We start from the raw sequence: 13,670 nt of genomic DNA on the forward strand, positions 1-13,670 counted from the left end.
TTCGCGAAGAAGAAGTCTCAGCCTCACCAGTTTACTCTTCGCGTTCGTGAGAGGACCTTCGCGAATGCGAAGAAGGATATGTCAGACACCAGAATCTGCAGAAAACCAGATTTTTCCCAAGTCCAAAACATCTCGTGGCCTATCCGAAACTCATCCGAGCCCTCGGGGCTCCAAACCAAACATGCACACTAATCTAAAAACATCATACGAACTTGCTCGCGCGATCAAATAGCCAAAATAACACCTAGAACTACGAATTTAGCACCAAATCAAATGAAATTCTCAAGAACACTTTAAAATCCATATCCTCTCAACTGGACATCTGAATCTCGTCAAATCAACTCCGTTTCTCATCAAATTTCACAGACAAGTCTTAAATATCATAATGAAACTGTACCGGGCTCCGGAACCAAAATACAAACCCGATACTAACAATGCCAAACATCGATCAATTCTTAAAAATAATTAATTTTTCGACTTTTAATTTTCATCAAAAATTTATAATTTGAGCTAGGGACCTCCGAATTCGATTTCGGGTATACGCCCAGGTCCCATAATTCGATACGGACCTATCGGGACCGTCAAAATACGGATCCGGATCCGTTTACCAAAAATATTGATCGAAGTCAACTAAAATCAACTTTTAAGGTAATAATTCTTATTTTTATTAGTTTTCAACATAAAAGCTTTCCGAAAACCTGCTCGGACTGCGCACGCAAATTGAGGAGGGTAAAAATGAGATTTTTAAGGCTTAAGAGCGCAGATTCAAGTTCTAAAACATAAGATGACCTTTTGGGTCATCACAGTCTTACTTCTTATCAATTATGCAACCTTTTCGTTCAGGAGATATTAGATATAACCACTTAAGCTTATCTGCTTCACATGCATACCTTGTGCTTGAATCTGTCTGTGTCTGTTTATACTGTGTATGGACCTAGTTCATGCGTGTGTTCCTTTGTCAATCATCAAAACAAACTTATTTAGGCCAATAAATTCCCCCCTTTTGATGATGACAAACTCTATGCTTTTCATAAGCATGAAACCTATTTCAACTCAGCTCAACATCAACACAATGTTAGAATACTTTTCAATTTAAAATCACAAATCATCAAGGACTAGATTCATTAGGTTATAAACATAACAGTCCAAAGTAAAAAGCACAACCTATCTTCTCCCTTTCTGGCATCATTGAAAAGTTACATAATTATGTTAGATAACTAGATTTTGTTAGATCCTACTCATGGCCATTTAGGCTACTTCTAATGCAATCATGGAGTCAAGTATCACTTATCAATCTGAGGATATTAGCCATATAAGAAACATCAACAAATAATTAGAGCAAAAGCAGTTGATTATCATTGATAAGAGTCGTCCACAAAGCATAGAAGGAAATAACAGTACTACACCATGAGCAAAAAAAAATAAAAAAAAAATCATCCCATTCGGGTCACTGGTTTTCTAACCAGGTTAGGAAGAGTTTAAGGTTGCGAAGGACCAGGTTCTTGGTTTCTGGCCTGAAGAAATTTCAACATGTCATACAGAATGCCGTCATTCTTCTTCTTTTCCTTTGCAAGCTCAGTCCTGAGAGCATCCCTCTCAGTTTCTACTTCAACTAGCCTCTTCTTTAGCCTCTCATCTCAGCATCCTTACCCCCACTCTCCTGCATCAAGGCTCTTACTTTGCTATTCACAGACACCTTCTTGGATGAACCAGGTTCTTTGGAAGCAGTATGGACTTCATAGTCACATGCAGTCAAGGTGTTGGCCCCAAAGTGATCTTTGCTTGTGCTAACATCCCATTTCTTGAAGGGTACCTTGAAATGAGGAAGCACATCAATGAGAATGAAACATAGGATATGGCATGTGTTTTGGTGCCAATGAGTACCCTATCAAGGAGCTGGATGATAAACCCCGACCAATTGATCTATCTCCCACTATCCAGGTACTCCATAAGGACCAGGTCCATGAATGTGGCAATGTGCCTCATTTCCTTCTTGGGCAACACAACCTTGTTGACGAATTCAAAAAGCACTTTGTGGGCAGGCTTCATCTCACTTTTGTACACAGCCTTGGGCTATAGCTCTAACTCATTCCCAGCAAATTTTCTTGTAATGACAAGGGAGGTAGGTAGATTTTCTAGGTTGGGCCATTTTAGCCTTTTATAATCATTGTACCCTTCAGCAGGTACCCCTAGAATCTCTCCCAATTCCTTGTCGTCAAAGCTCACAATTACCTCTTTCACCACATTGGTGACCTTGCCATTCTTGATTTCACAGTTAGCCATGAACTTCACAATCTCAGCTCTGGCTACTCTTCCTTCCCTCTGAAGGACCATGTCCTTCCAGCCCTGAAGCTCAAGCTTCTCCAGCAGCGTCACCATTCCTTCTTCCTCCAAGTCCCTAAGGAGTCTACCCTTCAAGATAGTTCTTTTGCCAAACTTTACCATTTTGTCCTGCTCTTCATCAGATTCCTCTTCTTCTTCACTTTCTTGTTCCTCCACAACTTGCATTTTTCTAGATTTCCTGGAAGACCTGGTTCTCTTTGCTAAGGTAGAAGGCTTTGTTATTGGGGTAGTATGGATGAAGTGGAGCTTAGCATCTGGAGTCCTGTGTGACAAGAGAGTGCCACCAATACTCAAAGGTAAGTTCTATAAAGCGGTGGTTAGACCAGCCATGTTGTATGGGGATGAGTGTTGACCCGTTAAGAACTCACATATCCAGAAGATGAAAGTAGCAGAAATGAGGATGTTGAGGTGGATGTGCGGGCACACTAGGATAGATAAGATTAGGAATGATGTTATTCGGGAGAAGGTGCATGTGGCTCCCATTGATGACAAGATACGGGAAGCGTGGCTTAGATGGTTCGGACATGTTCAAAGGAGAAGCCTAGATACTCCGGTGCGGAGGTGTGAGCGGCTGGTTGTGAAGGGCACGAGAAGAGGTAGAGGACGGCCTAAGAAGTATTGGGGAGCGGTGATCAGACAGGATATGGCCAGGCTCCAGATTTCCGAGGACATGACACTTGATAGGAATATGTGGAGGTCGAGTATTAGAGTTGTAGGTTAGGATGTAGTTGAGTCTTGACTTACTTTGTACCATTGTGGGACTGGCCACGTAGGGTTTTTGTCTAGGGTAGCTAGTGACAATGTTGTGTTTTACTACTTCGCTTTTCAGTACATGTCCTATTTACTAGCTATCGTTTTTGCTTTGCATCTTTCTTCTGCATTTTATGGTGTTCCTATTTTTTCTATGATTGTTGTGGTGATACTAATGTTGTCTCCTATTGTCGTTTTGTCTTTTTGTTTTCTTGAGCCGAGGGTCTTTCGGAAACAGCCTCTCTACTCCTTTAGGGTAGGGGTAAGGTCTGCGTACACACTACCATCCCCAGACCCCATTAGTGGGATTCTACTGGGTTGTTGTTGTTGTTGTTGTAAATCTTGTTATCCATGCTTATTGTTGTTGTTGAAATGTTGGAAAACTTGTATCCGGTTCCACCAAGGTCGATAAAATTATGAATATTGATTCGAGGTTGAGATGTTAAATTGTGAAAGTAATCATTTATGAAATATTAATTTTCTTGTGAAACTCCTCTCTATCCGTTGTTATTGATTTAATTATATTGTGAGGAAGAGTGTAAAGCATGAAGGGTGATGCCGTGCATAATTTAATTATATTGTGAGGAAGAGTATAAAGCATGAAGGGTGATGCAGTGCATAATTTAATTATATTGTGAGGAAGAGTGTAAAGCACGAAGGGTGATGTTGTGCATAATTTAATTATATTGTGAGAAAGAGTGTAAAGCACGAAGGGTGATACCGTACATAATTTAGTTATATTGTGAGGAAGAGAGTAAAAGCACGAAGAATGATGACGTGCAGTCTTATTTGTTATTTGGTGAGGTTGAGAGTAAAGCACGAAGGGTGATGTCGTGCAGTTTTCCTTGCTGTCTTAATTGCTCAATTCGTTTAAGGATTTCTGGTTTAATTATGTCTTTTCATTATTCTCACTCCTTATGTTGTATTTCCCCACTGTATGTTCCCCTCCCATTATTTCTGCATTATTTCTTATTTACTGTTGTTGCCACTAGCATGATTATACTGTTCAGGTTATATGTGGGTATCTTGTCCTAGCCTCGTCACTACTTTCGCCGAGGTTAGGCTCGATACTTACCAGTACATGGGGTCGGTTGTACTGGTGCTGCAATCTGCACTTTCTGTGCAGAAAAATGCTCAATTTGCGGCGGTTTTATTTACATATTGCGACGGTCAGTAACCTCCACAATTTATTGTTACGGCGGTTTCCAAAACCCCCACAATAATGTTTGCCGCAATCAATTTGCGGGAGTTTTTTCGGAGACCGCCGTTATCATTTAGCGGCGGTCTAACCTTCGCAATTCGATAGTTTAACTTTTTAAGAACACACGTATAAAAGAATAGCGGCAGTCAAAACCCCTATAATATTTTTATTTAACCCCTACAAGTTTAAACACAATATTATTATACATTAAATTGCGACAATTATAACCTCTGCTATTCATTGAATTTATTTTTTTGGCAATTGTTATACCCATAAATGATCCAATTTCAATTATGTTAATATAATGAAGTATCATCAGATTGTATAGAATCAAGTAACATCAATATATTAATAAACTACATTAAAGTAAATTATCATTAGTCTCAAAAACTTACTTTAAACATAACTACTCCGTCAATTAAACACAAAATATCAGTATTATAGTTAGTCTTAAAACAAACTTTAAACAGAACATCTACTCCAACTATTATGGACAAAAGATCTCCTATGACCATTCAATGGAGTACGATACATTTGGAAGCAACTTCAATGGTTGTCGTTAGGATTACTTCCACCAGATGATTTTCTTACATCCATGGGTGAAATGGATCCGCTAGCCGCATCACTTGGCTAAAAAAATCAAAATAAAATATAATTTATGAAAAGTACCTCAATAATATCCTAATTAATAATCACTTAGCTTAAGTCAAGTATCGGTAACTTCAAGAATTACTTTCCTCCCGATCTAACTTCAAAAGTAACAGAGACATTTAGAGATAAATAAGTCCCCTATGGAAATTGAAATGGTGGCTGATGCTGCTGTTACAAAGTTCAAGAAGGTAATTTCACTTCTAGATCGAAACAGAACTGGCCATACTAAATAAGTTTAGTTTGAAATTTTAATACGTTTCAGTTTTTCAGTATTTACACATTTGATATTATTCATATAAAACATATATATGTATATCACAGACCATTCAAGGAAGCAACAGAACCTTACAAAAACTTAGCTTTTGTAGTCACATAAGAATTCAGATTCTGAATCTGTACTTATATTTGGATTGTATAGAAAACTTCTTGATGTTTTCTTGAAGGCGCCCATAAAAAGGAAAAATCAAGAATCTACTTCTTTCAAATCAAGAAATGGAATAGGGGATAGACTGATGTCTTGTGTGCTAATTCATGAAAGATAAAAAATGCACATTTGATGAGAATGCATGTGTAGATATAGTAGTGAAGAAAGTGAGAAAAAGAGTCAAACACCATATAGCACAAAAGTTTTCAAAATTAAATAAGAAAGTTATGAACTTTTCTTACCGTTGAATGAGGAGAAACAAAGATCCCTGCAAATTATTCAGGTATCCTCCCTACTTTCATTATCATATACGCCTTAAAAGCATTCATCATTTCTCTGTAGTTCTCTTGGCTTTGATTGTGAGCATTCAACATTTGATTGTACTTCTCTTGGCATTAGGAAGAACATGAACCGTTATTATAACTTGAAGCATTCAAATCATTATAACGAGGTCTTGTTTGTCTAAACGCTCTGCCAGGAACAACTCCTAATCCCAAGCACCTTACCATTCCAGAGTGCTCTTTTCCCAACACCTTACCAATGACATCATTTGGCAAAATTTCCGACTCATCCACGGTGCTTTGGCTCAATGCTAGTTCAATTTTTTCCTAAATATATTACACACCAAAAGTCAGTGTACTACCTTCAATCAGTGATTGATAAGTTATTAAAAAAGAATAACAAGAGAAGAAGAATATCCAACTTCTGAACAAGATCAATTTGCCTCATATAGAAGGTTATGCATTCAGTTTTGGATCTTTGGCAGATGTTTTAAATGGTATTTTCGCAGCCATTAATCTATCATATGGTGTTTTCTCCTTCATTTTACTAATCAATTTTCCTCATATAGAAGGTTATGCATTCAGTTTTGGATCATTGGCAGATGTACATATAGTGTTTTCGCAGCCATTAATCTATCAGATGGTGTTTTCTCCTTCATTTTACTAATAATAATTTGTTGAAAGAGGACACTTTGCTTTTGAGCTAAGTCAATATTTCTATATTTGAGCACAAAACCGTCAATAACTGACTTAGGTAGCTAAACTTTAATACTTGCCAAGACATGACAAAATCATACTAATAACAAACAACAACAACATTTCGACCACGATTTTCAATCAACCTAAAGTTTTCATCTAAAACTTTGGTAAGATTCAGATGCTTCTGGAAAAAAATTCCAGCTTTTGTTTAGGCAGAAGTTGAATTTGTTAGTTTATATCTTATGCAAACAATTTGTATTACTGAGACAATATTTTCAGTAATGCACCAGTAACTCAACATTTATTCACTCAATCTTGGTAACCATTTCTTCTTAAAATATAAAGAATATATCACATAATAACATCAACGAAGCCATTATTTGACGAAATTTCCTTTATTCACCCAAATATTCAGATCTGGATAAAAAGTGGATTAATCATGAAAGCACAGTACCCGAGCATGAACAACTTTCATGTCAAAATCAATTAAAAAGGTTTACTTTCTTATCATTTCTAACTTTCGTAGTGGAATCCAAGCACCGTCACTGATTACTAGGTACTAAATGATTGCAAATTTGATGGAAGAAGTTAAAAACTTACACATATCTCTTTTGCCGCCTCATTAACATATGATCCATCTTCATTCCTATGTGTAGCGAGATAAAGTTGTCCTCGTCCAGGCTTTTTTCCAGTCTCAGCCATCTATAAATGAAAAAGTTAAAGTCGCATTAACTTACCTAACTAAGAATAGTTGCTAGTTTAAGTATTCAAAATGAATCAATACCATTTCATCCCTTCTTCTGGAGTTAGGTTTGGAGCCACCGATATGTGAAATAATTTGTTTCTTCCGAATTTCAGCATTTCTTTTATAAATTTCCTTACAAAAAGATACCACGAATTACACATACTTGCCTATTGTGTACTTGTAAAACCATAATATCTGTTTAACAAAAGAACAAAGGTACAAATGATACCAAGAGAAGGAAGAAAGTTCAATTCCCATGAATTTAGGTGACTCATTTTGAGTTTTGAAGAATACAGTCTCTCTTTGAAATAAATACCTGTGTCTTTTCTTTAAAGTGGTAATCAACATAAGAAATCCATTGATCCGGTAAAATTCCCAATGGAACGCTATCCATTATGTCAGCTCTACTTTTAAGTGGATCATAGACCTTATCAAACAACTTTAGCCTTTTTGCGTCCCACTTCTTACACATAGAATTATAAACATATCGTCTTGCATTTGACTAAGTTGTCCGAAAACAAAATCGTGGCTTCAAGAATAAACCAATGGTTAGATAATTATTACATGCAAATATAAAATCTAATGACATAAAACCGAGATATTGTATGCCTCAAAAATACCTTTATAAATCAATCATAACAATGATTGAAGATTGTCACAGGTAAATCCGACCATTTCTCAAAGTGAATTGAAAAAATGGAGCAGTCAGTTTCTAAAATTCCACAAAAGCCTGCAAGAACGCCTTGTCCTTCACCAATGGGAGAATCCGTGTCGTCAAAATCAACCACAATACGCTCTCCATTAGATAAATTTAACACGTCCCTTTTCTTTACTTTAAGTATCTTGCTAGCTCCTTGTGAATCTTAAAAGATAAAAACAAAAATCAATGTGGTTCTCTATTCTTTGAGGCAACAGATTATTAGGTGGGTTCTTAGGCAGAATGTCAAACCATCAAGTAACAATCAAATGAGTTATCAGGCAAGCTTCAGTACCTTAAAAGAATTAATCTCTCCTACAATTTAGAAGGAAAAATATCTTCTAAATTGGTAAAATGAGGATGGATCCAAGAGGTTTGATAACGAATGTAAAGTGATGAGAAGCATTAAGCATAGGTTATGTATTCTTTGAGGTAACATATTGTTAGTTGCGGCGTAAAATAGACAGAATGTATAAATGAATGGCAATAACATACCTATTCCATCTACAATCCAATGTTGCGTAGACACACGTCCACTACACTTTCTAGATAGTGGTGGTTGTGATGCGGCCCCGACTGATGGAACCTGTTGTGTTGTTGTCTGATCTGACAGAATCGGATTTGCTGCAACATGCCTTGAAGGTGTTGGTCGTGCTCTCAGTTGAACTTGTGATGTATCATCAAAATGCGAAGGTGTTGATTCAGTTGATAATGGTTGTGCTACACCTTGTGATGTAGATGCTGGCTGAATTGAGTTCTGGAAGTTCTCGTAACGCTTGGGCTTCGGCATACCTACAAGCAATAAAATAAAAGCAGGAGTTCACAAAATTAGTAGAAGCAAAGTCGAATAATTTAAGAAGAAACAATTCACACATGCATCCTGTTAAACTTGAATAAGATAGACATATTCATCTCCAGAACTAAAACATGGCAAGTAAATGCAAATCTGATGCAAATTCTATAATGATATAAAATTAAATATAATGATATATATTTGATTCTCAAAGGGATGAAAAATACTCACCATGAAGAACTGGAGGAAAACCTAAGGACTGGCCTAATTCCTATTCAAACATATGCTTCTCTATTGCAAGTTGTTGTACATTTTCATAATTAACATCAAAAAAATTTTCAAATTCTTGTTGTTGGAATGGCTCATTCTCGTATATTTCTCCTTCAACCGCCTCTCCCATATCAAACAAATCTCTTGGCTTTAAATGTACCGCCACACTCCAACCTTCATCAGTTTCATCATTAACATAGTATACTATATTTTCTTGAGATGCTTCAATATAAGGATCATGCTCCTCACGATCACCAGTGTGAATCAATCTAGAAAAATTAACACAGTTAAAATTCCAAGCATCTCTTTTGAACCCTCTATCTCGCGTAGTGTCAGCCCACTGGCATTTGAAGAGCACAACCTTAAACTGACCATAATAATTAAGCTCAATAATATCCTCCATCTTCCCATAATATGGCAAATATGCTTGCCTCGCATTTCTGTCAGCGTTGGATGCAATACAAGAGGTGTCAGAGGTAAGAAAAACTCCACTATTTTGAGTTTTTGATCCTTGTTCTCTAGACAATGTCCAAAATTTGAATCCATTAATGTTATAAGCAGTGAACCTTCTCGCATCTGGACATGGACCTTATGCTAGAAACTCCAAATCAGTAGAGATTGTGTTTATTATATCCGGATTCATAATCTAAATAGACAAAATTCTTTTTGTCAAATATTCAAAATTAAAACAAGAAAGTTAATTAAGCATAGACAAGCATTTTCACTCACTCGCTTTGGAAACCAATCAGAAAACTCTTTATTAACTCTCCTTTCTACTTCGGTTGCTGCAGGTCTCCGGCCCCTTGAACTCCTTCTTATGCAATCCCTAAATTCACTAAAAAGGAGTTAATTGTATCAATTTTAATCACTCCACTCAAAGTTTTTGTAAAAAAATAAATTAATTTATTTTTCTTACCTAATAAACGGCTTTACTGCTGCACAATTAAGTAACACATATCGATGAGCTTGAGTCTTCTCAAGTTGAGTCAATGTGAATGTTTCAGAACCTCCGACGGGTTTACCTTGTGTAGGAAATATAGATGACATTTCAGAATCCTCATTAAGATTTGGTTCATCGTTTACACGTTTAGGCCTATTTACCTTCGACTCAATATCCTCAAAATAACGAGAAAAAAGAGTTAGGTCTTCTTCAACAATGTGACCCTCAGCTATGGAACCTTCTGGTTGTGCTTTATTCCCTATAAGGGACTTGAAATGACCTAACAATCTATAACCAAAATAAAAAGGTATTAGAATAAACAATTACTTTGAATTACTATTATAAGATCGATTGAAATTATGTTGAATAAGTAATGTTTTACCTTTCAACAAAATACATCCACCGATAATGTACCGGTCCACCTTGTATTACTTTATCCACTAGAGGGACAATTAAATGAACCATTACAATAAAAAAGGATGTAGGGAACAACATCTCTAAATGGCAAAGTGTGAGTACAATCCGATCTTGTAGCTTTTCTAGGTCCAAGAGGCTCAAGCTTTTCGAACAAAGTTGTCTAAAAAAGGATGAAAGCTCTACCAAGACTGCAACAACGTGATTTGGAAGCACATTTCAAATTGCTATGGGCAACAATTGTTCCATAATGATATGACAATCATGGCTTTTTAGTCCAAATATCCTCTTTTTATCTAGATCAACACAACGAGAGATATTACTTGAGTAACCATCTGGGACCAAGATATTTTTTAAAGTTTTGAGAAAGTCGACTCTTTTATTTGTTGGAATTGCAAACGAAGCAAGCCGACAATTCTCATACTCATCTGGCCAAAGATCACGCCTTATACCCATATCTTTTAGATCTTTTCGAGCCTTAACATGATCCTTTGATTTGTCTTTATCATGTAGCAAAGTGTATATAATATTATCAAACACATTCTTCTCAATGTGCATAACGTCTAAATTATGGCGCAACAAGTTGAATTCCCAATATGGAAGATTGAAGAATATGCTTTTTTTCCTCCATTGTTGAGTTGCACTTTTCTCGGTACCTTTTTGTCGATTTCTTTTCCTTCTTTCATTCAATTCTGCTGGTTTTCCAAATGTAACATCAATTTCTTCCACTTGATTCAAAATATCTGACCGAGTTAACTTCCTTGGAGGGTTTCTCTCTTCCGTATTGCCAAACAAATGAAGCTTCATCAATCTAAATTTATGATTTCTTGCCAAACACCGGCGATGACCAATAAAGCACCACTTTCTACTATGACGAAGTCGACAAGGTTCTGTGTCAAAATTACAAGATGGACATACAAAACCAGTATGTGTGTTCCAACCAAATAAAATTTTAAGTCCAGGAAAGTCACTAACTGTCCACATAAGAGCTGCTCACATTCTAAACGTTTCCTTCTTTGATGAATCATAAGTTTCCACACCTTCACGCCACAACTCATTCAACTCCTTAATAAGCGGTTGTAGGTATACATCTATATTATTCCCCGCCGTTCGTGGACCTGGAATGATCATTGAGAGGATAAAATTTGGTTGCTTCATACACAACCAAGGTGGAAGGTTATATGGAACCAAAATCATTGGCCAAATGCTATAATTAGTACTCATCATACCAAAAGAATTGAAACCATCACTAGCTAGGCCTAATCGAACATTTCTAGGATCAGAAGCAAATTCAAAAAAAGTAGTATCAAATCTTTTCCATGCCTCACCATCTCTGGGATGCCTCATGATTCCATCTCTGTTATTATCTTTCACATACCATCTCATATGCTCTGCAATTTTAGAGCACATGAACAATCTGTGCAATCTTGGTTTCAGTGGAAAGTAACGCAAAATTTTTGCGGGCATCTTTTGCTTCTTTTTCTTCTTTCCCGTAGTAGACATGTGATTATTGTTGCTCTTCTTAGTTGGCTTCCATCTAGAAGTATGACAATGCTTGCATGTTTCTTCATTAGCATCATCTCCCCAGTACAACATGCAATCGTTTTGACAAGCATCTATCTTGATATAATCAAGACAAAGCTTTTTGATGGTATTCTTGGCCTCATAAAAAGAATTAGGTATCTTTGCAAATCCAAATGCATCATTCAGTAAATCTAGCAGCATAGTCATTCCCTTATCACTTAGCCCAGACAAACACTTTATGTGATACAACTGTAACAAAAATTCTAGCTTCGAGTACTTGGACCCTTCATATAATTCTTCACTTCCATCTCTAAGCAACTCAAAAAATTCTTTATTATTTAAAGAAGGCAGATCATTTACTATTTCTTCTTCTCCAACTAATTGTGATGGACCTGCATCAATGCCCTCATGCCTTAAACCCGGGAATGCTTCATTTATCAACAATTCCATAGGATTTTCAGGAGGCAATGCATCCGGGATAACCTCTGTGCTTCTAGAGTTCTCCAACACTTCTGTTTCCCCATGAAGAATCCAAGTGACATAATTTTGAGGGAATGACTTGCTAATCAAATGATCGTACACTATCTCTCTAATCTGCCACTTCCCAAAACCACATTTAGGACACGGACATTTTATTCTATCTCCTATAGAAGCATTCTTAAATGCAAAATTTAGAAATTGATTCAAACCAAGTAAATACTTTGTTGTATTTCTAGGTATTTCAATCCAAGATTTATCCATGAAAGGTATTGATATATAACCTTTCAGAAGTGAGCCACCGATAAGGATTTCTCTGAGCAAGAGTCTTTACTGTAACCTACAATATTTCCATGAGAAAGGACGATTTAGTAACTTATCAACGCAATAACATTATAAAATTTTGTAGGAATTGCGGCGTGAACAAGGCCGGGAACTTGTTACATGCATGTTTAATTAGTACAACATGTTCAAGCGATTGTCGGTGTGCTAAATTTATTCTATTGATCTAGCTTTTTCAAAATCCTAAAGTGTATATGTAACTGTTATTGGTACCTCAACAAAGGATTTAGTAACTGTTGTAGATTGAAATTGTAAATAGTTATTTAATGTACAACACTTCAATAGAATATATATAGTTTAACATATATATTCAACATATAAATGTACTACCAGATATCTAAATAATTTTTCCCCTTATCTCCTAATTCAATGAATTTTCATGTGACAATCCATCTTTGAGAAACCAGTCCTTACGTACAACAACCACATACCAAATGATCAGTGATTTAACATAAAAATATTATAGTAGTGGGTAATAGAATTTTGCTAGAATTCTTTCTAGCTAGTTATGATTGAATGGGGCATATATCTAATGAAGAAAAAGAGTATGTACTAAAATATATAACACATGTACAGCAGTATGTAAGTATGACGCACTGATATTTCATCTATCACTTTACTTCATAGTGAGAAATAGACTTTTAAAGAGAAGAAGACAGAACATAAATTCCAAGACAAAATTTACTATTTTTCACACCTCTTAAATTATAATCTTAAACAATTGACACATGAAAAAAGCAAAAAGAACAAAGGAAATAAAAAATAAATAAAAAAAAAAGACAAGAAGACCAACTCTATGCAAATAAAACAAAAGTACAACACAAAATTTAAAGACATCAACTTTTGGAGAATATTAAACTAATAATCCAAAGAAAGGTTTGTTCTTTATTCTTGAGTCTTAAAAGGAGAAATTCAGAGATCAGATTGTATTACATAGTAGGAAGCTTGAACTAGAAAAAAAAAATATTTCTCAATTCTTTCAATAGTGAGACAGTCTTCATCTATCCTTTAAACTCTTTCCTTTGATCTTTTCTCTTTTACTATCCTTTCTCTTTTTCTAACAAACTAATAAAAAATATATATCACATAAAATAGATTTTGGGGGTATTTTCCATTGTA

General features: G+C 35.8%; 2 protein-coding genes across 2 annotated transcripts; both read right to left on the reverse strand.

Annotated features, from left to right (window-relative positions):
* Positions 1–5,611: 5,611 nt before the first annotated feature.
* LOC107782485 (uncharacterized) lies at positions 5,612–7,566 on the reverse strand. The gene is made up of 4 exons (XM_075221260.1): positions 7,411–7,566; positions 7,134–7,226; positions 6,950–7,051; positions 5,612–5,977 (listed from the first exon to the last, which is right to left on the reverse strand). The coding sequence occupies exons 1-4, from the start codon at positions 7,564–7,566 to the stop codon at positions 5,765–5,767; spliced, it is 564 nt and encodes a 187-aa protein (XP_075077361.1). The 3' UTR covers positions 5,612–5,764.
* A 3,635-nt stretch (positions 7,567–11,201) lies between these two features.
* LOC107782484 (uncharacterized) lies at positions 11,202–12,473 on the reverse strand. Its single transcript, XM_016603369.1, has one exon. The coding sequence runs from the start codon at positions 12,471–12,473 to the stop codon at positions 11,202–11,204; it is 1,272 nt and encodes a 423-aa protein (XP_016458855.1).
* Positions 12,474–13,670: the final 1,197 nt, after the last annotated feature.

Source organism: Nicotiana tabacum, chromosome 9 (assembly GCF_000715075.1).
Source record: "Nicotiana tabacum cultivar K326 chromosome 9, ASM71507v2, whole genome shotgun sequence".
Taxonomy (NCBI): domain Eukaryota; kingdom Viridiplantae; phylum Streptophyta; class Magnoliopsida; order Solanales; family Solanaceae; genus Nicotiana; species Nicotiana tabacum.